Source organism: Miniopterus schreibersii, assembly GCF_964146895.1.
Source record: "Miniopterus schreibersii genome assembly, chromosome: 10".
Taxonomy (NCBI): domain Eukaryota; kingdom Metazoa; phylum Chordata; class Mammalia; order Chiroptera; family Miniopteridae; genus Miniopterus; species Miniopterus schreibersii.
Window position 1 is genome coordinate 71,700,210 of NC_138110.1, and position 27,922 is coordinate 71,728,131.

Here is a 27,922-nt window from a genome sequence, read left to right on the forward strand (position 1 = left end):
GTTAAATGTCATGAAATATTTTTTCCTGAAGTATCGCTTGGTAGTGTGCACTAATATTCCCCAAGACAGGGACAGCACAAGCTGCATTTTCCAAACTTGTCTGGCCTGAATATTCCACTTAGGACAGTGCTGTTCAGGATTTGATGAAATGCCCGAGAGAGCGGCATGAGAAAGGAGTGAGCGTGCGCAGAGAAGAGGCTTATAAGGACTTACGGGAGGAAATTGGTATCTCTACAGCAATAATAACTGGGCCCTAATCTCTACACTTATAAGGAAAGGCCCAGAAGGAGAGAGGAAAAGGCGAGAGGTGGAAAGGATGGCACTGCATACCGTGGCTTTCACTGGACTATATATATTTTAAATCTTTAGTGATCAAAGCTGGAATCAATGTAACCAAGGATTAAGGATTAATAAATGATGGGTGAGGCAGGGAGGGAGGCAGAGCAGGACAGAGGCTGGAAGTCCTGGATGGTTTGACTACCAGCCTCCGGCCTGACCAGTATGGCTGTACTATAATAAATTCAAGAAGTAAAGTTAGCATGCTTAGTGACATACCAGGGGGCCCGTGTGAGTGAGATAGCTGCGTTGCTATGAGCCCAATTCTTGTGTCAGGTGTGTCTCTCCAGATCCCCTACATCTCACTTGTCTGTGATTCCTGCCACAGCTGTGGCGACCAGTTCTGCATGGGCTCCGAGTAGCTCTGTGCAAGTCCGATCCACAGTACCTCACTAACTCCAGTTCCCATCCTGGATTTCTGTGTTGGTGCTATTGATTCTTTCTGGGGAACTCAAGCTGAGGCTGTGTCTCAGCTTTTTAGCAGGTTCTATCTCTTGTTTATTCACAGAATAATGATAACTTTATAAATACATTCCTATTATGAAATATCCCAGTGCAGGTTCTGGGAGAGGCCTGTTCGTATGATCAACAGCTGAAATTTAAAAAACCCAAAAAACTATCTGGTCACCAGACAGCTGGTTACTAAGGCAGGGACATGGAGATGCCTATCCAGGGTGGGTTACCCCATCAATATTTTGAAAGTATGATTGCGTCACATTTTATTTTCCTGACATTGGTTTAATTCTTTTCATAAAAGTTCAGACAGTTGTCTGTTGGGGACCCTCATTCAGAAATTTCTCTCCTTCACCTGTAAGTACTGACTTGCAGTGTTCTGGTTATAATGATAATTTTATATCTTTCAAAATGGCAGTGGAAAGTAACTTGTTCATAACATTTTATCTCATACAACAACATGATATTTCTTCTTTGAAACTATGAGATAGCTGCAGCATGCATAGCTACCATGGACATTGCTATTAATTTCCTATCATGCAAACACATCCCTTATTCCACTAAAATCAGATTTTTTTAAAAATCTAACTTCTCCCCCTTTTTAATATTGGGGAAAACTCTGTCAGATTATTTGACCACTGAATTTAACAACAAAACAGTAACTTAAAAGACTAGCCAACAACTTTGAAAGTTAAAGACTTCGCCACGGCCACCAGTGTTTCCCACGGGAGTCAAGAGTTGATGTTTCGGCAGATGGGTTTGTGTGCCCGTGAGAAGGGCCTGAGCTCATTCAGGCCACCACGCTGAGGGAATTCCAAAGCTGGAGACCCTTCGGCAGAAATGACGACCTGATTGCCTAGATGTGTAACTAAGGGTGACAGTTCTTGTCTCTATGCTTGTCCTTGGCAAGGTCCTCCTGGTTGCACAGGGCCTTCCGTTCTTTCGCTCAGTCCCAGTAGCTATCTCTTTTGCTGCTGGGAAGGAGTTGGCCCTTGGGCTTCCTGACATGTTATAATGGAGCCTGTCTCCTCCTTGTTCCTATTACACGCCGCAGTATGGTCATGATGAAGGCTTGGGGTCAAGCACCCCAGGACTTCCAGCCTCTGCCTCATCATATTAACCCGGTGCAGCAGTGGTTAAGCTCCCTGACCTCCCCGCGCCTCAGCCTGCACCGTGGAACCTGCGGGTCTTATTATTCATACCATCAGATCGCTGTGAGGCCTAAGTGATAAAAAGTGTTGCGTGACTCTTAGGGTCCTGCCTGTATAGCCTGAGCCCTCAGTTATGCGCCTGAGACTCCTACTGGGAACACTTCCTGCTTGTGGCCCTCAGCCTGGCTGCAGGAATGGCTGGCTCATCCACAAGGCAACCTGGGAGTCTACAAAAGTAACCCCTCCAAAAGCAGGCTCTGAGTGGGAGCATCTCTGAGGCATGTCCTACACATTTTCCAGAGTTTTCTGGCAGGATCGAGCTCCAGTTGCCCTTAGAGCTTAATTGCTTGATAGCACCGCCCCCCTCTCCCTTCCCCACCTCATTTCTTACACCTCTGCTGGTTTTCCAGGGATCTCCTTTCAGACAAACTACTTGCTCACAAATCCCTGTCTCGGGGTCTACTTCTGAGAAAACTCGAGATATGTGAGAAGCACTTAATACAGTGTTTGGCCCAAGATAAATGATAATAGTTATTAATCCCTCAAGACATTTACCTTGTTGGATGTAAACCAACAAGGACCTATATTTTTGAAAACCACTTTATGGCTGCCACATCTGCCGCTCTTATTTTTTACCTTTCTCTTGTTTAAAAAAAAAAAAAAAAATCAGCTTTAGGAAATTTGGTTTCTATTTGAATAATAAGAGCATGTTCAGCAGGTGAATTTGGGCAATGACTTTGCCTGCGTTAATTTTTTTGCCTTTTAAAGTAAGAATTTCTGACACCTATTTTAGTCTGGCAGTTCATCTGAAAAAATAATAAAAGTAGAATTTCAAATGTGTAGGTAACAAAAAAATTGTATTAGTATCTGATAGCACTGTAGAACAGCCAGAGCTCCCTCTTTCACCAAAAGGGCTGCGTTTCCCCTTTTTAGTGGGCACTGAACACTGATAGTATGTTATGATAAATTAACTATAATACCTTTGGAGGCCAAGTGTCTCCGGAAAAAGCAACAGAAACATCTTAGGCAAAATGGAAAGCATTAGATTCACACCTGTAACTCATTAATTTGGACCAAGGGTTAGATTTCACAGAAAGCAATTACTAGGATGGATTGCGTTCTTTCACACACAGTGGTGCTTTTTGGTTTTTAATTATAAGAATGTGTGGAATATTTTCTCTGACCATAGCTGCCCTCAGCAACATCCAGAATTGGTGGCTACAGATTATTTCAGTGTTTCTTTCTTTTCAGACTAACTGAATATGGGTAACTATTTATTCTAACATTAGACAATTACCTTTTCATTCTTACCAGGTGTAGCGCATTGTGCGGGGAATAAACCGTGTGAGAAGCGCACTGATTGCCCCTCTAATGCAGTGCTTGTGAGTGAATGAAAAGTGGCTGTTGGTGTGGCTTTGACTGTGAGCTTGTGTGCCTGCTCGTGACCGAGTTTTGCTTCTGTGGTTGTTCAGTTGTTAACGGCTATCTATTTCCACACAAGTCATTAGGGATGAACAACTTCAAGACCGGATCATACTTGGGTGGGTTTGGGTGTTAAAATGTACTTGTCTCTGCTCAAATGTTTACAAATTCCAGTAACATTATTACTAAATTAAAAGGGCATTTTTTTGTTAATTTTGCTTTAAGCCTGTGTTTACCTTTGTCACACATATTTTAATGTTTCTTCTCTTGATCCCTTCTTATTACTGAAGCCACATGTCTATATGGTCTATTGTTAACTTCAGGGCTACATGTAAATACACCTCATATTATTGTTGATAAATTAACATAATGATCAAGTAGAAATTAACCCCGTGTGATTAACCAATTGATCTGCTGTCACTGAGAATTGTTGTTGCATTGAGCACTTTAGTTATAATGCGTCCTTCTGCTTTCTCTGAAATGATAGAGGCTGCCCTAGATCCCAGTGGTCCACGATGTCTTTTCATTTTCTGAGCCACTGTTGCTTAATACACATGAGCTGATTCTCACCGCCTGGAAACGGAGTGAGGGAGCCTTAGGGTCACCTGCCTCTTGCTCTCAGTGAGGAAATCCAGGCTCAGAGGGTTTCTGAGGCCTTCCCGGAGTCACATAGCTAAGCAAGGGGCATGGCTTAGAGCCGAGCTGGTTTACCCCACAGCCAGCCCCTTGCCCTCGAACCGAGGCCTGCTGCCAGGTGCCTGTGCCTTTCCGCGGCCGCCGGCTCCTGACTCCCTTCGCCGGGCCTGATGCAGCAGGATCACGGCGGGCATGGAATATTGGAGCTGCGGGGACTCCAGAGATCTCCCGCGGCTGCCTGTTTATACTTCAGAGGAGGAAACTGAGTTCAGAGAGTTGGGATGGCAGAGTTCCATACGGCCGCACCGCGATCTCATGGCACCCCCGCCCCCTCTGGGGGTGAGGACTGTTTCTGCCCCCAGCGGAGGGGAGACCCGTGCGTAGCAGCTGCTGGTGTCCCGCCCGCACCGGCGCACGCGTCCTGGCTCACCGACGCCTTTCCTCAGGGTGCAGGTTGGCTGGCTTATTCATCTTCTCCCTGCCCGAACAGGCAGTCATGTTGACTAAACCATAGCTTATGGAGAAAAAACCACTCATATCATAATACATTCAGTAGCCCTCTACTTAGCATTTTGATTAAAATGTGTGGCTCAGGGTTGTTGCTGGGGAAATGCCAGCCAGTGAATTTGGCTTGAGCCCAGGGACTGCTCTGGCTGGTGGGAGAGGTGCCCTACTGGGGGGGTTATGTTCTTGTACTTGGTTGTTTTCAAGTCCTTGTGGTAGAGAATTTTGGACTTCCACCTTAAAAATTATTTTGAGGTTGTGTTTTCTCTGTGCTGTCTTGGGTTTCTTTGTTTCCTAGGCCATAAGTAGTAGCTAAGATGTGCATTGATGTCCCCTACATGTGCATACCTGTTTTAACATGTATGTGATACAAACTCTCACACGTGCACACATATACCCCCCCCCACATTCCCACAATAGGGGGAGTGCATGCTGGTCTGGCCATATTGTTATTTCATACATCTGTGCTTTATAGTACATTTTCCAGTGCATTAGCATTATGAATTTAAAAATTCATGAACAAATGACATTTACATAATTTTAAATATTTTGATCCAAAATCATTTAAAAATATAATTTAATAAGTTGCAGTGTTACATTCAGTGATTCAAGTTAGCATGCATCTCTAAGTGTGTTATTACTTATTCATTGATTGGAGCCCTTTCATTTTTTATTCTGCTCTTGGCAATTGTGGCCTATTTGGTGCTTGTTCCAGCTACTTTAGACAAGTAAATCAAATCAGATGAACAATCTCAGCAACGGCTGGAGATAAACCGGTAGTTTCTATTTGGGTTTGGCAGCGTGCAGTACTTCAGGGCTGCACATGGAGATGTACCAGCAGAGCTGCTCACACTGTGAGAGAAGATGACACATCTCTGGGGTTTTCTTTGTCCAGGAAAAGTGCCACCTGTGTGGCTGGGCAAGAGTATAAAATAATTAAATCATTATCACAAAGGTAATAGTATACATGGCCTTCTGGCTAAGCTGCGATAAGAAAACTTTAAACAGATATACATAAAATGATGTCGAACAATATGAAAAGGCTCTTTGAGAGGCTTGTTCTTGTTGTTATTTTTCATTTTCCTTCTGGTATTTAGTTCGAGAACGTGATAATTCTGGGGAATTACTAGTCTTTATCAGACCACCCAGGAAAGAGCAATGCTTTGCCAATAAGGAAAGCCCGTGGCTTGTAATAACTCGCTTCTGACTCCAAGTCACACTTGTTTCTGTAAGCAAATGTCTTCTAAAATGTCTATGTGGCTTAGCATGCTGGCCTCATTTCTTTCCTCTTTCAAGAGAGTATGGACGTAGTGTTGTTTAAAAAAGACTGTGAGTACCTGGTAATTTCAGTAACGGAACTCTACTCTCCGCATTGCCGTTTACCCTTTTAAAAGGGAATTTTCAATTTGCCTGCTGTGTCTTCAGCAAACAACATCACTTCTCAGACGATGAGGGGAAATGATTAAGGTTGCAAACTCATATAGCGAGACTATTTTAAATTAGTTAGTTATATCTAATTATCTACTTTAAAATTGTGCTAACCAGCAATGCTTATGCTCTGACTAATTATTCTTTCCAGTTAAACGTACTTTGGAGAAATTGATTAAACCTTAGCATATGAGGCCCTTAAAATTGTCTATAGACAAAAATACTGTGATCTCAGAAACTTAAGTCATCTTAATACTTCGTGGAATAAGACCAGGAATGGAGGAAGAAAAAGAGAAAAATTTTGTTTGTTTTTCCTAATTTTATTTTTTATTTTAACAGAGGAACTGTACTCTTAAAATTAGGGCTTAGAGCCTCTGTTCTACTGATGGACTTATCTCTTAATCTAAACCTAGTACTATTTATTTTTCTATTATAAAAAAAGTGGTACCTTTGACCTAGATTGTTCACATCTATATGTTAAGACTGTCTTAAAACAGTGCTTCTCAAACTCTATAGCATGATTAGAATCACGTGAAGGATTTGTCAAAGTCCAGACAGGTGGATCCAACCTTCAGAATTTCTGATGGGTCTGGGTAGGGGCCCGGATTTTGCATTTCTAACAGGTTCCCAGATAATGTACTTGTGGTTGGCCTGGGACTGCACTTTGAGAACAAACCAGAGAAGAGAATGGTAAGGAAATATGCCACTTATCAAGAGAAGTTATTTCTGGGTTATGGCAGGATGACCAATTTTGTACCTTTACTTTTCTGTGCTACATTTTCCACAAGTTATGTATAGATCAGAAAATAGGTGAACTCTTTTAGAAGAACACTAGTTAAACTAGTAAGTCATTAGTCTACACTCACCTCTCCCTTCTGTGTGACTTGTAGCGGTGTAGTAATATCTGTCCTTACCTACTGGAGGCAAGCATTCTCTCCCACGTTTCCGAGGTGGCTTTCACTCAGCGATCCCCAGACAATTGCCTGGTGCCTACTATAGTTATCATCAGGCTAGAACTTAACAGAAAGAATGCTGACACTTTATGGATGAGCAAATCTCTTAATTATACTGTACACTTTTTCTCTTTACCCTGTACCTCACTCCAGGTTCTAAACCCAGAAAGCTCTTTATATATTTTAATGGGGAAAAAGGGCCTGGTGGGTGCCAATATGATGAGATGTTGAGAAATACCGCTCTCGCTTTTGGAACTGCATTCATTTTTTGACAAATTGGCCTCTATCAAAGCTCCTTAAAATAAATCAAAATAATATAAAAATATAAAATATACCATCTCGATTTCAGCCACTTCTTTTTGTGTGTGTCTTTTCAATAACCTTCCCCTAGATACTTTTGCTTTGTATTTTTATCTCAGATTTTTAAGAACAAACTAACTATAACATTCTTAAAAAAACTTACAAAAGTCTCGGCTTCTTTTATTTATGATTCTTAGAGGCATGTGAGAGGAGGGGTTTGGTAAGAGAGAACAAAGGTTATAACCTGACCTGTCTGTGGAGACAGTGATTTTAATTACATTTAATTCCCATTCACTCTTTGTGTTACCTGATCTATTCATTGGCTTAACAGCATATTGATAAATACAGCCGTGGCTTAACCTCTTGCCCTTCAACTCGTCTAGAATCGCATCCAGGCTTAAGCGAGTTTGCCACATTCAGATGTACTTTGTTACTGATGAGAAAGTATTTGGATCCCTGCTAGATGGTTGAGCCTGAGTTTTTCTAGAGAAAAGTCTATATTACATTAGAAAAATAAGTAAATAACTTGTTGCAACAGGCTTTCTAGATGTTGGCTTATAGTCACGCTCTAAGTAATAGCTTGAAAAGCCTCATAGTGTCCATGCTTCTCACATAGAAATTCATGGTTACTCTTCCTCTTAAGTGCTTTAAATGTTTCCATGGATATTTTCCTAAAGACATTCTACTTATTTGCTAATTATTAAGTAACTCTCAAAATGCATGTTGTATCTGACACTGTGTTAGGCACATCTATGTCATATCCAGTTTAGGTTGGGAGCACCACTTTCAATACACATTTTTAACACACAGTTTCTCAGAAACCAGGATAGAAGTGTAAAATAGTCACATATTCTTTAATGAATGCGTGGATTGAAACAATGAAAGCTGATTGATAAGTTCAGTCTCTTCAAAACACATTTTCCTTCCTTTCCAGGTTTAATATTTTCGTTCCAAGTAAAATGGAAATGTCTAGTTTTCTGGTCAGTGGTGTCACGATGGGAGGCTGCCAAATCTGTTGGCAGAGAATTTAAAATTAATATTTAAAAAATAAACAGTTGTGAAGAACATCTATTCTAATAAGAAATCCTCCTTCACAAATTATTTCGTTCCAAACAGGTTTTAATTACACTTACACTGAATTGGATTCTGACCCAGAAAGTAAAAGGGAATGTTGCTGGGACAATTGACAAAATTTGAGTAGGGTGGTAGGGTTGTACCGAGGTCAGTGTCCTGCCTTAGAGGGTTACAGGGCGCTGATGGGTACAGTGGCCTTGCTTTGAGGAAACACAGACGGGAGCCTTTAGGAATGATGCGCCATCGCGTCCGCATCTTCTTCTCAGACGATTTAGAAGAAAGGTGGTTATGCTAGTGAGAGCAGGTATGTGTGTGTCTGTGTGTGTGTGTGTATTCAAATATGTATAAATATACATTTATATATAATGTTTTTATATATTATATTTGCATATGTTTGTAATATAGAAAATGTATATATGTGTGTGTGCATATAATGGGGCTATATGTATAATGAATATATATGTTATGATGGGCATATATATACACATATATATGTGACAAGTGTGGTAAAATATTAACAGTTGTAGAATGTGAATGAAGAATATATAGGCTTTACACTGGCTTTATAAATTCTTCATAAGTTTTAAATTACTTTCCAAATAAATTATTTATAAAGACCATACAACATATACTTATATATTAATTACTGAAAATTTTCTCAGAACCTCTATGTCATGGTATTTAGCTTGATTCTGTACGTTATGGCATTTAGTTTTATAATTAAGTTATTATCGATAATTCTTCTGGGTTTGTAGGTCTAGAACGTAGATTGATTTCAAGATCTAATTAAGGTACTTTATTGCATATAGCGTTGTCCTTTTTGTTCACCATTAGGCAATGCATCCTTACTTTCTAAGTTCTCCTTGGCCGTTACTAAGGGTGAGAATTAGGTAACTGTTGGTTTTACAAAAATCACAATTGATTAAAAACATTATATTTTCTCACATGTGCATTAAATACCAGGCTTCTGGCTAATACATCGGAAGAACACAGAAAGATACAACTGGAGTCCTTCCTAGTCCCACTGTTACAGCCAAAATCCTGACATTCAGTAATATTTCCAAGACCCATGTTTCAGTCGGCCCTTCTGTGCTTTGAGTGGGCTGAGAAGAATGTGAAATAATTTTACATGACAACTTTTCGAGAAGGCTGGATGAGGAACATGGCATCCTCCTCAGCAAAGAGAATTGCCTTTGCTCCTATGATAACCAGTGTTTTATTTTTGTTTGGTTAGGCATATAATAGCATTGCAAGATTTAATTTGAAACTTTTGTAGACTGATATCAACACATGCTAATTTGGAGGGTACCATCTTTCTTACTGCCCTAGAGTTGTAATATTTACATAATGCATCGTCCTGACTTGGGACTGAGACCAGCTCTTGACCCTTTAGTTTCCCCTCTAAACCAACACTAATGCAAAAACACTCCCGATATTAGATAAAATGATGAAGTTATTGGTACTTACAGCACCCTTCGTTTTATGAGCATCTACCAAGTCCAAAGTGCTCTGCCTTCTTGATCCAAGCTAACCTTCAAGACCACCCTTAAAGATAAGAATTATTATTTCCACTTTACAAATAAGGAAAGAGCTCAAAGGGGCTGAGGAGGTTGCCTAGAATCACTAATAATAGTAGTGGACAAGAAATTGGCCCATCCTGAATCTAGAAGCTGCTCCCGCCCAAAGTCAGAGGGGTCACCAGTGGATATTGCATGGCTGAGAGACGTCGCGTAAGGACAGTGTTAGGATTCCAACTGGACGGCAGCTCTTGCTGACTGCAGGGAGTGGAGAGACACTGGCAGATCCTCCGATACGAGGGCAAAGAGGTTCGCTGGGTATCCTGATCATGACATGTAACTCTGGTGCCATTGTGTTAGAGGCTTTGCTTCCATCTATTTCTGTCCACGCGCTCAGTGGTACATGGAACCTGGGAGGTACCTGGGGAGTGTGTGAGAACAGAGTGAATAAATAAGGTGTCAGAAAAGTAACTGAGTGAATGGCACCTATTGACCTTAGCGACCAGAAATAACCAGTTGAAGTGTTAGGGGCATTACCAGTTAAGACTTCAAGAGCAACCTATTTTATTTTTATTTTTTTAACTATTGTAGTGATAAAGGGGGCAGGGAGGTAGAAAGGTTTACAAAGAATTAGGAACAGTTTTTTTTAAAAATGATGTTAAGCATTAATTTAATAAAGAAATAGGCATATAAAGCAGGGATTGTCTTCTTTCTTCGTTACTCTTTCCGAATGGTTGCATTTACTGCTCTCCCCTTAGTTGGAAATGCCTGGTTCCCCAAGATAGTATGCCTGCCGACTTTATATTAGTTAAGTCTCATGGCTTTCTTTAATTGTCAAGCCACTCTTACCAAATTTCAGTCACATTGGAATAATTTTTATGCTCCTAAATTAGTTCATTAGAGGTTTTTTCCTCGAGCCATCTTTCTTAGCAAAATTAAATTGCATATATTCACCCTTTGAATTTCACTTCTTCCCACAGCCCTTAGACCTGACATCAGATTCTCCAGGGCACTTGTATGTCCCCACTCAAAACACTTCCATGTACATTCTCTCCGGATTATCTGATATCATGTACTCCATATGAATTGGGAAGCGCTATTTAACTTCAGCCCTCTGATACGTTTTTTTCATCAGTTCAAATATTCATTTTCAGCAAAAATCTATCAAGATTTTCATCTTACTATTTGCTAAAAAGACATACACCCTTTTAAATGTTGTTTAAAAAAACACCACCACAAAAAAACACCCACCTGATTCCTTTCCTATGGGGCCAGACTTACAGCAGGCTGTGAACACACTCCATAAGGTGTGGTTCGTGGCTCTGCCAGAGTCTCAGCTGTTTGCTCTTTCCGCTGGGGGTTAGGAACCAAGTATGCACGGCACAGCTGATGAAGCAATGATGTCCCAAACGGTAGTTAACATTAGTTTTTGGTTTCACAGAACTTGCAGCATGATAAGCCCCCAATAATAACTTTCTCAGTTATATAAATTCTTTATTACTTAGCAAAGAAATACCCTAGCATAAAAATAATCGGTATTATGAGTTAATTTCTGAAAACATTCTTAGCAGAACAGTTTACAAAGAGTTGGGGACTTCTGTGACCCTCCACCTTTGATTCCTGTGAGCAGAGCAAGTGGTCCTTCCACCCCTCATTTACCTTCTTTCCTACAGAGTCACTGAAGAATGTTTTTAAACAGCGTGTGTTTTCCGACTTGACTACATTTGCAAACTGAAGGACAATTAAATATTAAAAGAAAACATTTTAAAGAAAAGGACTCCCGGCGATAGTTACATCTGAACACTGTATAATTTGTGTCTCTACCACTTGACTTTTGAGTTTTCTCTCTTAACATTTCCCTCCCTGAGATTTCATGTGAATGAAGAGCTGGGTACTAATCCCTAGAATGTTGTGCAGACGGCAGAGGGATAAAATGTTTTCTTCGTGGCCTCTTTAAAAGTTGTTGCTGCAGAGGCAGGGCTGCTCTTGTTTCGTCCTGACAGGGATAGTGGGCTTACCAGGCTCCCTGGAGCTTTTCGTCACGTTATAACTTTCTCTGTGGTGGCCAGTTTTGGGTCCACATTATGTGACCTGACTTTCAACTTGTTTGAGCCGCTGGTAGGCTGCTCAGGAATTGAGGGCTACTGGATAGCTCCGTTGTTTTTCAGCTGGGAAAACAACAGTCTTATGTGAAAACTTCTGACAAAGGCCAGAATTGTGCTCTTTAGAGCAAAGCCGGGTTGGGATACCTGGGCGCGTCTTTACCTGCTGGAGGCAGTGTGGCTGGAAAGCTTCATCAGAACGTAAATCTGTTGCTTCGCTCCACAGTAACAGTGTGTCCGTCTCTTGCCATCGTTCATTCATTCCCGAGTTTGAAACTGTTTCTGTCGCATTGGCGGTGCTCCCTACTTAGCTTGGACGGCTCGTCAGCACACCTGCGGAAAGCACAATGCCTCCTAAATGTTCTCCGCAGGCCTAGCGGGTGGTGTTTAAGTGAAGGAAGCGCAGACATGTCTAAAAGGAACTGAAGGATTGCACCCAGCCTCGCCAGCCCGCCGCTGAAAATTCCTGCCAAGGGTTACATTATGCACAGGTTCCTGATTTTGGCTGTAGATGTCACTGCGTATTATTCAGGATAAGAAAGTTTGTACTTTTTATTTCATAAGCCCTCATAACAAACACAGCCTCCTTCAGAGCCATTGGAGGTGTTGGATGTGCGCTGGCAGACACAGGATAGGGCTCCTTTGTGGAGCATGGCACACATGTCCCATTTTAACTTCACCCACAAGCATTTCATGGGGTAAAATGGTCCCGTTGGGGACAAAGAAAGCAGACATTTTGGTGAGTGCAGGGTTGCCCAGCCGTGGCTTCGCCGTCTCTGCAGTGCCTTTCCCACGTGCTTGAGGAATGAACTAAGCTTCCTTTACTGGAGCTGAGCGACCCCTTGCCCCTCCCTCATAGCCCTTTAGTTTTATTTTTAATAGGTGAGTATGTGAATCAAAAGTTCTCATCAAATAGACCCTTCTCTGTCAGAAAACTGTGACATTTTCTGAATTCAGCTGCCATTCTGGTGCAAAACCCCCAGTGTCACAGAGAGGGAGCAAAAAGGTTGACAGGGAATTTGCCTAGAAGAGATCACAAAATAAGCGCTTTGGACCTAGTGCCTGGGCCTGTAGTGGAAAATGGGAAGCAAACTGAAAGGTTGGCTCCACCTACTTCTGTAAATGAAGTTTCCTCTGGCAGCATCCTGCAGTAAAGGGACAATTTAGAGGCTCTGGAAGTGGGGGCTCAAGTGGCATTCAAATAACACGTGTCTGGGATTTGGAGACTGAATGCCTACTGCAGGTCTATTTAGCGCTAGTGCCCCCCTGTAGGTTCCCCATGGCAGATTCATTCTGCATTCATTCCCAAAGGAAATAATTCTGAAATCCTTTCATTTTTTTTCTAAGTGGATACATTTTTTTGGGGGGGGGTGATGATCAGAACCTCTTTATTTAGAAATATTTTAAATTTTACAAAAAAATATGTTTTTATTGATTTCAGAGAGAGGAAGGGTGAGAGATAGAGAGGTAGAAACATCAATGAGAGAGAAAACATCTATCGGCTGCCTCCTGCATGCCCCCTCCTGGGAATCGAGTCTGAAACCCAGGCATGTGCCCTGACTGGAATGGAACCATGACCTCCTGGTTCACAGGTCGCCGCTCAACCGCTGAGCAACACTGGCCAAGCTAGAAATATTTTAAATGAGTATATGGAAATGCAACTTTTATTATGGATATCACATGTGACATTATTCATTCTGTTCTCATCAGTTTAATTTCAATACTTTTTAATATGAAGATTTATTTTAAGATATGGTGCTTTTTTGCTCTTTCAGAATTTTTTACCCACTTATTTTCATGAGAGTTTGGAATTTTGGGGGCAAAATATTTATCCATGCAGGCACATATATTGAATTTTTTACTGGAATGAAATTTAATCTAAATTATATACTACTATATACTCCATTGGGTAGTTTTTTTTTTTCTATTTAAAATTTAAAAAAGGGGCGAAATTATGAAGTACAGGGGAAAAGGTAGCTTTTTCTGAAAATTAGTTTTTAATAAATGGGATCAACTTTTTCTTTAATCAGAAAAAACGTCAAAAAGAAAAAATAATTGTATTGCTTGACAAAATGACCAAAATGTTTTTTGCCCCTAAGTTTTTTCTTCACCTAAGATCATTACCCAAAGTTTCTCTTGGCAATAAATTATGGGAGAAGAAAAAGTCGATGTTCAGATTGGGGCAGTAAATGCCACCTTCATTTTACTTGTTTTTTGAGGTAGGCCTGTAATGCTATGAATTTTCCTCATAGGACTGCTTTCACTGTTGTCCCATAAATTTGGAGTTGTAGTGCTCCCATTTTCATTTGTCTCAAGGTATCTTTTGATTTCTTCTTTGATCTCATTGTTAACCCATTCATTGTTTAGTAACATGTTATTTAGCCTCCATGTGTTTGTGTGTGTTTTTATTTTTTGTTCTTTTCATACAATTATGTTCAGAGAAGATGCTTGATATGATTTCAGTCTTCTTATATTTATTGAGACTTGTTTTGTGGTCTGACATGTGGTCCATCCTAGAAAATTTTCCATGTCAACTTGCAAAGACTATATTCTGCTACTTTGAGGTGAAATGCTCTAAAAACATCAATGAAATCCATGTGGTCTAATGTGTTATTTAAGGCTATAATGATTGGTTTATTGATCTTCTGTCTGGAAGATCTCTCCATTAATATCATCAGGGTGTTAAAGAATTCTTTGTCATTTCTGATGGCAAATTTATCCCTCATCCAGACTGTGTGGACTTTCAGAGAAATATGGTCCTCACTATCTTCTTTGGAGCCTTTAGTAACATCTGCCTTGAGTAAATCCAGTCTTATTGCTGATGGAAATAAATGTGTCTCCCTGGTAAGAGCTCATGAAATCTAAGCCATCTTAAGGTCACATGGCCACCAGACTGGCACATTCTAGGTTTTTCCAGCTGCCATTTTTTCTTTATTGGTATGATCAAGACTGCCCTGACCCCTCCAATGAACTGTTTGCAGATTTGCCTTCTGTATTGTTCCCTTTCTCATGTTTTGTCAACTCAGAATTTCCTAGTAATTAATACTTTTTAATGGTCAAAGGAAGTTTCTTATTCAGAATTTCAAGGAACATATCTCAGCTAATTTAAATACATTCCTACAACATTTAAAATGACGTTAGACTCCAGGTTATAGATAGTGACTTACACAAGACATGCTCATTAACAAAAAATGTTTTCTCTCATTGCATGAGAAGTAATTCAAAGCTAATGTGATACCGCCACAGATGCCATCAGAGATGTAGGCACCTACAATCTTACTAGAATGTAGCCTTTATGTTCATGCTCACTAGATGGCTACTAAAGTCTGAATATCAGGTTTTAGTCTTATGCATGAACGTAGAAGAGTGGGAAAGCCAAATAATAATAACAAAAATAAATAATAATAATATTAATAAATGAAAAGATCTGTGTATATATCCTCTGTAATGAGCTTACCTGGAAGCCCAACCATTGTCATCTCCTTCCATCTAATTTGGTAACTCCTATCGTTTCCATCTTTGAAAGAGCTGATGGTAAATACAGATTTTTGTTGGTCATATAGCCACCCAAATCAATATAGGGATTCTGTTAGTAAGGGAAATGAGAATTGATAATGATTGGAAATCCAGTAATCTTTGTCATAATGACTTGAAATGCATGAATTAGGTCTTAAAATAATTTGTTTACCATGATGTTAGCATCAACTCAAAATGTCTTTATCAGAATCTGATTAGGATGTTAATCAACGTGACTTTTTCACTCTCAAACCTACTGATGAGAAGGAACTGGTTGATTTTTTTTTTTTTTAAGAAACATTTTGTGAAGTCTACTGTAACTATTTCTGAGAAATAGTCACTTATCCTCACTTGGAAATTCAAGTTCAACAAGATACACAAAAATCACTGTTTCTTGTGTACCTGCACAATTAAGTAGGTCTTAGATTCTAGGAGATAGAAATGTCTCCTGATTTTTAAAGAACAATCCCTAAGCTTTTAGATTAGAGATGAAGAAAGCTAGGTGTGTGACCCGTAGCTGAAAACTGCTCCAGGTTCCTGAACTAAGAAATGTGTAGATGTTTACATGTATCATCTTCTCCTGGAAACATAGCCTCACAATCTCATTGTGAAATTGACCATCAAGATCAGGAGGCTCATAAGAGAAGTTAATTTTTCGGTCAGCCCAACGCTGTTTCAGACAGCAATTCCCTCACATCTGTGAAGCTTCAAGATGTGCATCTCCTTGTCATTGTATTGTATTTTTTCACAGATATTTATTTTCCTCCCTAAAGGAAACACTGATGCTATTCAGTACCTGACACATAAATCTTTCATGCAGCCTATAGGTGACCTCTAATGGAATCAACTTCTTACCTGATTACTTCAGTTATATTGCTTTTTCCCCCGCAAGAGTTTAAGGCAGCTATTTAAACTTATTCTGTTGTGTCATCACGTGAGAGTGGTTTATGGCTTTGTATCTTTTCTGATGATGATGTCTAAGCTAGATCTTTCTGTGTAACAAACCACCCCCAAATTTTAGTTGCTTAAAACAACAACTGTTTATATAACTCATAATTCTATGGGTTTGTCATAAGCTGGATAGTTCTACACATCTTATCTGAATTCACTCATGTGTTTATGCTCAGTTGCCAGGACAGTAGAGTGCTGACTAGTCTAACATGGTCTCAGCTGGGATAGCTTGTCTTTGTTCCATGTGGTCTCTTGTCCACCAGCTGGCTGGCCTGGGCTTATCCACTTGGGAGCTGAGCAGGGTTTCAAGAAAGTGAGAAGTTTGCAAGACCTCTTGAGGCTTAGGACTAGAGCTGACATAGAGTCACTTCTGCTGTATTCTGTTGGCCAAAGCAAGTTAGTTGTAACATCAGCCTACATTCAAGGGGTAACAGATGACATCTCTTAATGGGAAAATCTGTACAGTCACATTGCCAAGGGCATGGATCAAAGATGGGGATATTATAGCAATTGCAGTGGGAGAAAGATCTACCACACTAAGGTTTTTTCACACTTATGCAGGCACCGCACAAGCTCGTACTGTACAAGTGTTACTTTATTCAATTATCATAAGAATCCTACAAGGTAGGTACTAATATTATACCCATTATATAGATGCAGAAACTCCAAATGACAGGGACCATTGGCACCAAGTTTGTTTGTTTTTTTACTGTGCACCTCTTTCAGTACATATATTTTTATGTGGCACTAGGACTCAAACCTCTGCCTCTGATTCCAGAACCACCCTATCTCCACTTGCAACACTGCCTCTTGAAGGAGAAAGCTAGGAAATCACTCAGCACCCCAGAAGGCACACAGTAAATCCTCAAAAGATGTGACATATTATTATCATCATTCGATTTCCTTACATCTTCTTGCAGAATGCTTTGTTCAAGGTAGTTGTTTAATAAATTTACGTTGATTTGATTTCCAGAGAACTCCGTTATATCCTCTTGGGCTTTTAAAAGATATATTCAATGAGAGAGCCTCTTATTTCTCAGGCTAATATGATTTGTGTAGCTGCTTTTAGATTAAGTTACTTTCTTTTATTTACAGAAGAAGATTAAATGAACATGTGTGCAGCTAAGAACTTCAAAATCCCCCCTGCTCAAAACTATTTAGAAAATTGTCTTTGTAAGACAAGGAAGGGACCTCACAGGGCCAATGTCTAAAATAGCTGGATTTCACTAAATGGTGCTTTTAGTGTTTTTCAAAATATGTATTTAGAACCCTTTCCTGTTTTGTTTTTGTTGTTTGTTTGTGAGCTCTTATACTCTCTGGCTCCCCATACCTGAGGATTCCTATTCAGTGCTCTGTAGCTTGTTTTTTCTCTACTGTTTTCAGGATCAGCTTATTTATTTGTTTATAAAATAGGGAGCTTTACCTGAAGAATATAGGTTGGAATTATGGGGTAAAATAAATCTTAGGTCAGAAAAATTGATGAGGTTTCACATCCCATCTTTTTACCCTTTATTTTAGCTATTTAAATAGTGACATAAAGACTGTTGGGAAAAAAGCTATTCTCAAATTCTAAACCCCCAGGTAAAGCTGACAAAAGTGAAAACAATTTTCCCCCAAGCACAACTGAAACTCATCTTTCTACCTTACTCTCAGACAGTCTAACTCTCTGGGCTATCGCGTAAGGAAACAAATAAGACGGCCTAATTAATAGGCTGAAGTCCTTTGAATTTACCTTTTGTTAGAAACCTGGAGGAAATATGCTGGGACTCGGAGGCCCTGCTTTAGTTAACCATCTGCCTGCCAGCGTTTTGTGGCTGTCAGGAAGGGGAGTGACAGGTGTGCCTGTGCAGCAGAGAGCCTGTTCCAGAAGCAGCCGCAGCCAGGCTCCTCTCCGCCCTGAGTGGCCTCAGCATTCACGCCATTCCTGGTCCACCACAGCCACAGGCAGTTGTTAGCCCGGCCTCGGCCTTTTTCTTCTATTTGTCTGGTTTTCATCACAGAGGAGGAAGAACAACTTTTTGACTAAGTGGGACAGGCTGGCTTTGGTGTTCCTGGAGTGCTCAGAGCCTGGCGTGATTAAGACGCAGAGGCATTCCTAAGGGAAGGAACTCGACCCAGGGGGTATGTTCATTCTAGTAGTGAAACCTGATTTGTTTTTGCATAAAAGTTTAAAAAGTGGCAGTAATCAAGCTGATTAAAAATTACCATTATTGTATTTATAATAGAAGTAAATATATTAGTCAAGGCAAAGTGCTGTCACCAACATACCCAGATCTCAGTGGCTTTGTGTGATAAAGGTTTATCTATCACTTGATGGACGGTCCATTGTGGGAAGCGGGGGGGGCACTCTGGTCCACAGAGTTATTTAGGGACCCAGGTGCTTCCCACTTAGCCTCTGTACCACCCTGGATCTTCTACATCCAGCCTGCAGACGGTGGAAGATCACGTGGAGGAATGAGGAATGCATGCAGGACTTTTAGGGATTGGACACAGAAGTAGTTGCATAAGATTTATTCATAATCTTTTAAACAAAACACAGTCATGTCTTCCCACATAACTACAAGGGAGGCTGGGACATGCTCTCTAGCCCAGGAAGAAAAATTGATGGGCTTTGGTGGAGATATTTATTTGTGGAGTTGAGTTGTCTTTTCTTTTTTCCTGTGGGAATATTTCTTTGGTTAGGTAAGAGGCATAGACAGTCATAGTGCTCTCTGGAAAACTGTGTTCAACTCTCCTTCGATTTTAGACTCTTGATCTTGGGTTCGTTTTTGGTTGCTGGTGGTGGTGTGTTGTGGTTATTGCGGTGGTGGTTGTTTGTAGTTGTGATTGGGCTTAGGCATTCTGGGTCAGGCTGAGCACATTCCCTGCCAGCCTGAGTGTGGACTCTTGCTGCGCCATCCCCACCGGTGGGGGAGATGGACAGAGGGCTGCTGTGTCGCAGCTCACACCTTGCCACTGTTTAGCCTGCTGCCTTTTTAGCCCGACACTTAGGAAAACTGAAGGAGCAGGTTTTCCAGCAGGCTGCACCAGACCCGAGAGAAGCGGGTGCATTTTCAGATTCTGTGAATTGTTAACGCTTTCCTTGTGGAAACTCATCGCTAGTTTATAACTATAACACACGGCTGTATATTGACTTTACTTTTTAATTTCTGATTCTTTGGATTTAACTTGCCTGACCACTTCCTTAGTATTATTTTAAAAAAAGATATACTGCTTTTCCCCAAATGTAATTGCATTTAATTCAATTCTATTAAGCACCTATAGAAAGTAAGCTATTAAGATAGCTGGGATATACAAAAGACTAAGCCACCTCCTGTACCCTCAAGCAGCTAGTAGACTAAGGAAGGAGACAGACTTTTTAGCATATGAACAGTCTGCTTTGCATATGTAATCGCTTAAAAACAGTGTATACCTATGAAAATAAGGGTAAAAAACAGAATAGCCCTGGCCAGCATGCAATTGGTTAGAGTATTGGACTGTGCACCTAAGGGTCTTGGGTTCGATTCCCGGTCAAGGGCATGTACCTGAGTTGCAGGTTCCATCTCTGCCCCAGTTGGGGTGTGTGCAGGAGACAGACACATTGATGTTTGCCACTCTCTCTAAAAATCAATGGAAAAATGTCCTTGGGTGAAGATTAACAAAAAACAACAACAAACAAACCATCAATAACAGAGTATTATGGGAACACAAATATGCATTATTTTGTCCTATAAAGGTTGTGAATCGTTTTAGAATATATATTCTTCTCAGGTGCACATGGGAAATTCTCAAAGATAGACCACATGTTAGGACACAAAACAAGCCTCAACAAGTTCAAGAAGATTGAAATCATATCAAGCATCTTCTTGGACATTTATACCATGGAATACTATGCAGCTGTAAAAAAGGGGATCCCTTACCCTTTGAGACAACACAGTGGGACCTGGAGAGCATTATATTATGCTAAGTGAAATAAGCCTGTTAGAGAAAGACAAATATCACAGGATCTTACTCATATGTGGAATCTAATGAACAAAATAAACTGATGAACAAAATAGATCCAGAGAGATAGAAGCATGGAACAAACAAACAAATTCCCTCAGAATCTTAGAGGGAAGGCAGGGATGGGTGGGTGGTTGGTTGGGGAGAGGTTTATCTAAGAACTTAGATGCATATATGTATAACCCATGGACATAGACAATAGTGTGGTGAAGGCCTGGAGGGGGGAGTAGAGGGTGGAGGGGATCATTCAAGGAAAAGGAGGGGAATTTGTAATATTTTAACAATAAAGATAAATTAAAACATAAAAAAAATAACCGAATAAAAAATTTCAAGAATTGAAACAATAAAATATTTGAAATTTAAAAAAAATTTGGATGGAACTAGCAGATATAACACAACTTAGTAATAAAAAGACAATGAAAAGGAGCCAAAGACATGAACAGAGACTTCCAAAAAGAATATATATGAATGTCCAATAAGCACTTGGCAAGATACTTAACATCATTAATCATAAGGGAAATGCAAATCAAAATCATGAGATACCCCTTTATATCCATTGTAATTGCTAAAATTAAAAAGGCTGACAAGACTAAAGGATTGCCAAAATTTGAACACTTTATGCATTGATGGGGGTATATGTAAATTTGTTTAATCACTTGGAAAAACTGTATGATAGTTCTTTAAAAGGTAAAACATGTACTTACTCAGTAATTTTATTCATAGATATTTGTTGGATGGATATAAAAAATATAACCACAAAAGGACTTGTACAAATATGAAGATCTATTCATAGTAGGTAAAAATTATAAATACTTCAGTGTCCATTTACAGATTGTTAGTGGACAGCCCCCTGAGTCAGAGAGAGAGGGCTGTTCTCTCCTCGGCTCTTGTCAAGTCTTGTAAGAAAGATTTCAGACAAGTGACAGACAGCAGCATTGAAGCAAAGCAAGTGAATTTAAGGGAGAAAAGCACATAAATTTATTAAAAATACACTTGTCATACAGCACAAGCAGGTAACTCAGCTAATCTGAGCATCACACCTGGTGGAGGTTTAGGAACTTTATACTTTTCTGTTTACAGGTTTCAAGGTTCTTCTGCCAGATATCTTGGGCAACAGACTAGACTTCAAGGTCTCCCTTTTACTTTGTTGTGGTCTTCCCTATAATTTACAAGAACATCTGGCGATTTTATCTTGGCAAGCCCCAAGACTGCTGACATCTTTGTTCAGTGGGTGAGATAAACTCCCCCTTTTTTCCCCCCTTCCCCTCCTCCTGCCTTAGCAGTTCTAGGGTGATTTAAGCTATGTGTTCTTTCATTGGGGAGGAGAGGTATTAACCATTTGCTTTCAATTGTCCTTGACTGGGGAAGATAAGGTCTTGTGATTCACAAACTGGCTCCAAGCTGCCCAAACCGTTTGACCTTGTTTAACTTCTTTGTCTCATTTTCCTTTTTCCACTTGCCCAGAGAATTCCCTAGTTTCTTACTATCCTGTCACACAGATGAGTGGATAAAGAAATTATAGTATATTCAACAATAGAATATTACTTAGGAATAAAAAGAAATGAAGTACTAATACATGCAACAACATAGATGAATCTTAAAAAAATTGCTGAGTGAGAGAAGTGAGCTCCTCCTTTCCCATCTCTTATATGAAGTTTGAAGTTATATAACAGGCAAAACTTAGCACATTGTATGGGGGAAACGTATTTATACGTTTTACGTTGACTGGTAGTAGAGCACACGATAAAAACTACCTGCAAACAATGTGTTAGGTATGGTGATAGAAATCAGAACACGGGGTCCCTCTGGGTGCTAAGAAAGGAAATTGGATGGAAAGGGCACAAGAGAGCTTTTGGGGTTGATGGAAACATTTTGTATCTTTATTGACATCATGGTTACCTGAGTATATGCATTCATTCAAATGCACCCAAAATGCAAAATCTGCTCATATGACTCATAAATATAATTGATGGGAGTTAAAAATTAATATAATATAGTGGTTCAACCTGCCACATGCAGGAATTGAGGTAAGACTGCCTGGATTCAATTCCCAAAGGCAGTGAATTTTAATGGTTAAGCGCATGGTTGCTACGTGAGACAAACCTGACGTTTTGAATCACATTGCCAGTATCTTGTGAATGTAGGCAAGTTACTAACCTCTTCTAAGCTCCTATGAAATGGGGATAATCAAGTTAGTATCTACCTCATAAGGCTGTCCTCATTATAGTGCCTGGCACATAGATGCACTCAATGCATTTAAGCTGCAGTCATTATTATGAAATAGCTCTTTAGCTAGACTTTGAGCAGAAAATGCTGGTATAACCATGACGATTTTGAGAATTAGATACCTACAGGCTGCATTAGGCTGCAGTCTGAGCAAGGTAGACAATATGTGGCAGCATGTGATTAAGGACGCCAGCGAATTCTATTTTAGTTATCCATTTCAAGCTAAGAAATATTATCTCTTTGCCAAGAAAATGTGTTCACTTTAAGATACTTGAAGTACTTGTAAAAAAAAAAAATTCAAACAGAGAGAAATTAGGGCCCCATTTTTTTCTCCTAATAGTCTCACCCTCTGTTTCTTACGCCATAATCACTTTTTACATTTCGGCATATATTTTTCCAATACCTCTATATGTATATGTATATGAATGCATACATATGTGTATAAATGTGTGCATAACTTTATAAATGAAATTGTGACTATACCACATATGCTCTTTTAAACGGCATTTCTCTTAGAAATCTTTTCATGTTCATGACTTTACATATAGAGTCGCCCTGTTATTTTGAACAGCTGGATAGTAGTTCACTGCATCAACGGACCTTGATGTATTTAACCAGCTCTCTATCGGAGTAGTTCCCAGTGTTCACTATTCTGAACAATTCCGGCCTGTCTTTTACTTACATCATTTGCACTTCTGTTGTTTCGTAGAATATATTTTAAAAAGTAAAACTGCTGTGTGAAAGAGTTTGACAGGATGTACCAAGCCTTTTTGTTAGAGGAAATTGTGAGTATGTGCGCATCCCCGGCGTAAGCCGAGCGTCGGAACGCTGAGCTGCCCGGGTGGCAGAGTGAAGGATGGTTATCCTGTTCTACTTGCTTCTTTACATTCCTCATTCTCAAATAAGGAAAAGAGTTATTTTAAAATTTCCACAAAATTTCCACTTACGGAGTTAAGATAATAACCACCACGATGGGGCACATACACCCACCCCACTATGCACTGTGCCTGTGCCTCTCATGCGGTTTTATTCATATTATTTAAGCTCCACACACGGCCAGGGGGCTAGTGCTGTATAGAAACCGATTTCTGAGAAAGCTCGGGCTCGAGCATCACGTGTCTGGTAAAGATAGAGTCTGGATCAGCGTCGGCTTCCCGAAGCGCTGCGGTTTAGAGGAGCCTGGAGCGATTTCGTGCTGTGAGGGCCTCGGAGCCCAGGCCGGTCCCCAGGCGTCACAGCTGCGCAACGGTGATCTGGTAAAGCCGGGCGAGCTTGTTTCCCGGGGGGCTTATTTAGCCAAAGCAAGTCTTCACGCCAGTCAGTGGTAGCACAGCCACTCGGGCATAAGAAACGTTTTATGTCCCATCAGATACCCAGCTCCCTGTCAAAATAATAATGAAAATAATAGTAATGACAAGCAATGATCAATTACGCGGTGCCGTGAACTGTGGAGAGGGGGGAGGCCTCAGAGCATAACATCCTGGTGTGAACACCCTGGATCATGGTTCCTCCCTCTTTCTGCCTCTTTGCCCTCGCCTTTGCAACCCTGTGTTTCCTTTCTGCCCAAGGGCCCCATTCAGCCCCAAGAGCCCAAGTTCTCAGTGCCCTGACTTACGTGCCTGCGGTCTTGTAGCTCGCCCCCCGTGCCTTCGCCCCTGGCCCAGTCATTCAGTGTTCATTTCCAGTGGCATCCAGTTTGTGTTTTCAAAAGGTGACTCTCACTGTGAAGGTCAGATGTGAACAGGACCAGGATGGGGAGGCCGGAGAGCCGGTGAGACCTGCGGGGGGTGAAGGGCGGAAGCCGCGCCTTTAGCAGAGCGGGGGCAGTAGCAGCCACGGCTGTTGTAGTCCCCGTGGAGGGAGGGTGCTCTGTGGGTGTTCATCAGGACCTGAGCTACCCTCGCCCATCCTCCGGTGCCCTGCTAGACACCCTGCAGAAACGCCATCGTGTCTGTGCCATACCGACGGGGGAGGAGGAACGCAGGGGTCTGGTTCTTGCTTTGATTAGTTGTAATTCTACTGTCTCAGTCTTGAGGTGAGTGCAAGTGAAGTGTTCTCGAGGGCCTTTCTCACTTTCTTCTCGACCATTTTTTGCCTGCAGCCTGTGGTGTTTTGGGGGCAACGCTTACCAGCTCGGAGACAGAATTGTTAGCATTTCTTCCCACCCTTATGTTCAATGACGTGGAGTTGATACTTTGAAATGGACGCGATGGGCATAATTACACCATTGAAATTGCAAAATGCTTCCAGTAAGGGCCTCCCCCTCAAGAGGATCTGTTTTTTAACGTTTCATAGCATACTACTTCTAAAATCCTTCTATTTCTGCTCACCCCCCCCCCCCCCCACACACACATACACAGAGCAGGGGAGGGAAAAACATCGTGTTTGAGGGATTGGACACCTTGTTTTTTTCCCCATGGGCTATGGTGATTTCCAACCAGGAACAGAGTTCCTTTTCCCTCCCTATCTCAAGTTTTGCACTTATTTCCAAAAGGCCAACACTAAGGTAACTTCTTTCTCTCTCCCCAGTGGATGGCTGTATTCACAGAGCAGCTGGCCCCTGTTTGCTTGCTGAATGTCGTACCCTGAACGGCTGTGACACTGGACATGCAAAAATCACATGTGGCTACGACCTGCCTGCAAAATGTGAGTACAACTCTTTCGAACACTGTTCCGGAATCTGAGGAGCATTCTTACCTTGTTTTATCTCTCAGGTCTGTAATTAGGTAAGGGAATGGTAGTGGTGGTATTTAATTAAATGTGCTTATATTAAGATTCTGGACCTGGTAATAAAATGTTTTCCAAATATCTATATGTATGTCATTTAACTGTAGGTGTTTTTTGTTCAGATCTTTGACAGAGGGTCTCTGAAACAGAGAAATAAAAATATGAGCAAAAAATATATTATAGTATTTAAGTGCCATTGAGTGACAGCTTCTGGAAACGATGCCAATTTCTCATTCCTTGTTCAGGTTCCTTGATTGTGATGTGTTTAGAGCAAAGGAGAGCAAAGTGATGCATTGTGTTTTCAGCTGCCATGTGAAGGCTGATTGGCAATTATAGCCAAGGCATCTGTCACACTGCGCTCTCAGGAGAAGCCAGTGCAATGTGGTTGTCAGTGTGAGAATGTATTTGCTCTTTGAATGTGGAATGGCCAAAATTTCCATTATATTTGAATAGAGAGAAACGTTGCATTTGATTGACCTTGTTGTTTAGTCAGCTTAGCCAAATGGGTGGGGTGGTGTGGGATCAAAAAACTAAGAAGGAAACTGGTTAAAGGCACAATTTTTTTTATCACATAATCTTCAGGACCTGGCGGCTACAGGTGGAGGGTTTTGTTGCACAGTTAAGGTGTGCAATGATCCGAAACTGAGGCACTGATTAATTCCTTATTCCATGTACCTGCTTCCTAGGATACTGCCTGGATCTGGGGATACATTTTATGTAAAAGTGAAGACACGATACAGTGTACAGATGATGTGTTGTAGAATTGTGCATCTGAAACCTATATAATTTGTTAATCGGTGTTAACCTGATAAATTTGCTAAAAAGAAAAAATATGACATGGGTTTAAAAAAAAGTAAAGCTGTTTTTGTGTTTGTTTTAGCCGTGGAGAAAACATGGCTAAAAAATGTAGCGCGGTCTGTAGGATACTCTTTGGTCTTGTATAGGTGGGTTGTATGGGAATGGATTTCCTGTGGATAAAAAGATGGTGTTACATTGTAAAGATTACTTGAAAATATGTTTAAATGTGAGGCTTTTTAGTAGATAGTCATATACTAAAGTGGTATTTTTCTTTATAAATGTTATAATACTGCATTCTATATTCCTCACAGTGGGTTGCTAGTGAAATTATATCAACTCTAGACTGTTTAATTTTCCCTTTAATGACTTCTCATTTTTCTTTCTTTATTAGTGTTTTCACCTTGTGCCAAATGGCCCCTCACTCCTACTTGGAGTATATATTTATGTCAAACAAGGTCCTTTGTGTACAGTGGTCACAACTTAGAGAAGGTCTCCCTGTGACTCACCTGAGTATTAAAGGGGATTTCATCTCTAGGGTTATGTGGCCCAATTTTATAAGCATTGGTCATTCTTTCTTTTTAACACCTTACTACCTTTGTGTTATAGCTGACCGATGCCACCCTGAGAGCAAACAAATGATCAATTAGTCTTAGACTTGTATCTGCCCTTAAACCAGAGAATAAGTCCTGGTCCCCTATTGATTCACTACTTTTTTATTTATTAAAGCACATATCAAAAGTTCTGAGATTTCTGAAGACAGATAACCTCGGAATCACTAAATATGACCAGATAAAATAAATGGTGGCTCTAGCGTATGTATGGATTGACACAATGATAATTTTGTTTAATGTGCTTGCTTTTATTTGACATCTCTCTAAAGAACTCATTCAGCTTAGTCAGGGTTATTGAAGAATCATACAATACTAGGCACAGAGGTAGAAAGATCAGTAATACCAATACATGTGCTTGAGGAATTCCATGATTGAGTTATATCTTTGAACTAAGGTGTGACTTTCCTGGGTATCCCAGAGCAAGTGAGACAAGAAATCTAGACATGAAAAGTCAACAGGATCCCATACAGAGTCCCAGCGAGCCGAGATATGAGAGCCTGATTTACATTTAAGTCCCTGCACAGAGCCTACAGGGCATACCTTGTAAAAAATGCATCCAGCATGCCGGCCGTTGCGGCTCAGCGGTTGAGCATCGACCCATGATCCAGGAGGTCTTGGTTTGATTTCCTGTTGGGGCACATGCCAAGTTTCGGGGTCGATCCCCAGTCGGGGGTGTGCAGGAGGCAGCTGATCAATGACTCTCATCATTAATGTTTCTCTCTCTCTCCCTGTCTCCCTTCTTCTCGCTGAAATCAATAAAGTCACTTAAAAAAAAATTCATCCAGCATAACAGAAATTACCAGATCGCAGTGGCAGTGCCACCTCCTAAAGTCACACCCATGGACTCTGTGAATGTCCTGGTATTTTTATGTGTTTAGAAAGACTTAACAATTTATATTCAGACATGAAGAAAAGCAAGGGAAGCAACAGAAGAGCGAGTAATGAGAGCTTACCTTTGTATGCCACCTCACGGCCTGGCAAGGACTTTCCCAAGCCCTTGTGTTTTACACTGTGTCTTAGGAGCATGTGTGTTCCTTCTCCCTTTTCCTCTCCCTGAGAGATGTTTTGCTTTCTCGTCAGTTTGGCTCATCCATTTTGGAGTCATTAACAGCCCACAGATGTGCTTCTGTAGCGAGAGAGTGAAAAGGGGCCCCGTTGCATACTGTCCAGGTCACTTTCCCTCCAATGTTAATAACTCCAGGGCAGTTTGCAGCAGAGACCAGCTCCCAGCTGTCC

At 40.7% G+C, this 27,922-nt stretch overlaps 1 protein-coding gene and 1 pseudogene across 2 annotated transcripts in view; one reads left to right on the forward strand and one right to left on the reverse strand.

The window, feature by feature from the left end:
• Positions 1-745, reverse strand: part of LOC308562807 (lysine--tRNA ligase-like) — an 80,555-nt pseudogene extending 79,810 nt beyond the window's left edge. Inside the window, exon 1 of the transcript in view lies at positions 643-745. The product of the transcript in view is annotated as a lysine--tRNA ligase-like (transcript). The remainder of the gene's footprint in view (positions 1-642) is intronic.
• The window catches only part of MACROD2 (mono-ADP ribosylhydrolase 2), a 1,375,516-nt gene that overhangs the window by 411,528 nt on the left and 936,066 nt on the right, over positions 1-27,922 (forward strand). The window contains exon 5 of the mRNA XM_081149406.1: positions 25,080-25,196. Within this exon, the coding sequence (XP_081005532.1) occupies positions 25,080-25,196 (117 nt within the window). The remainder of the gene's footprint in view (positions 1-25,079; positions 25,197-27,922) is intronic.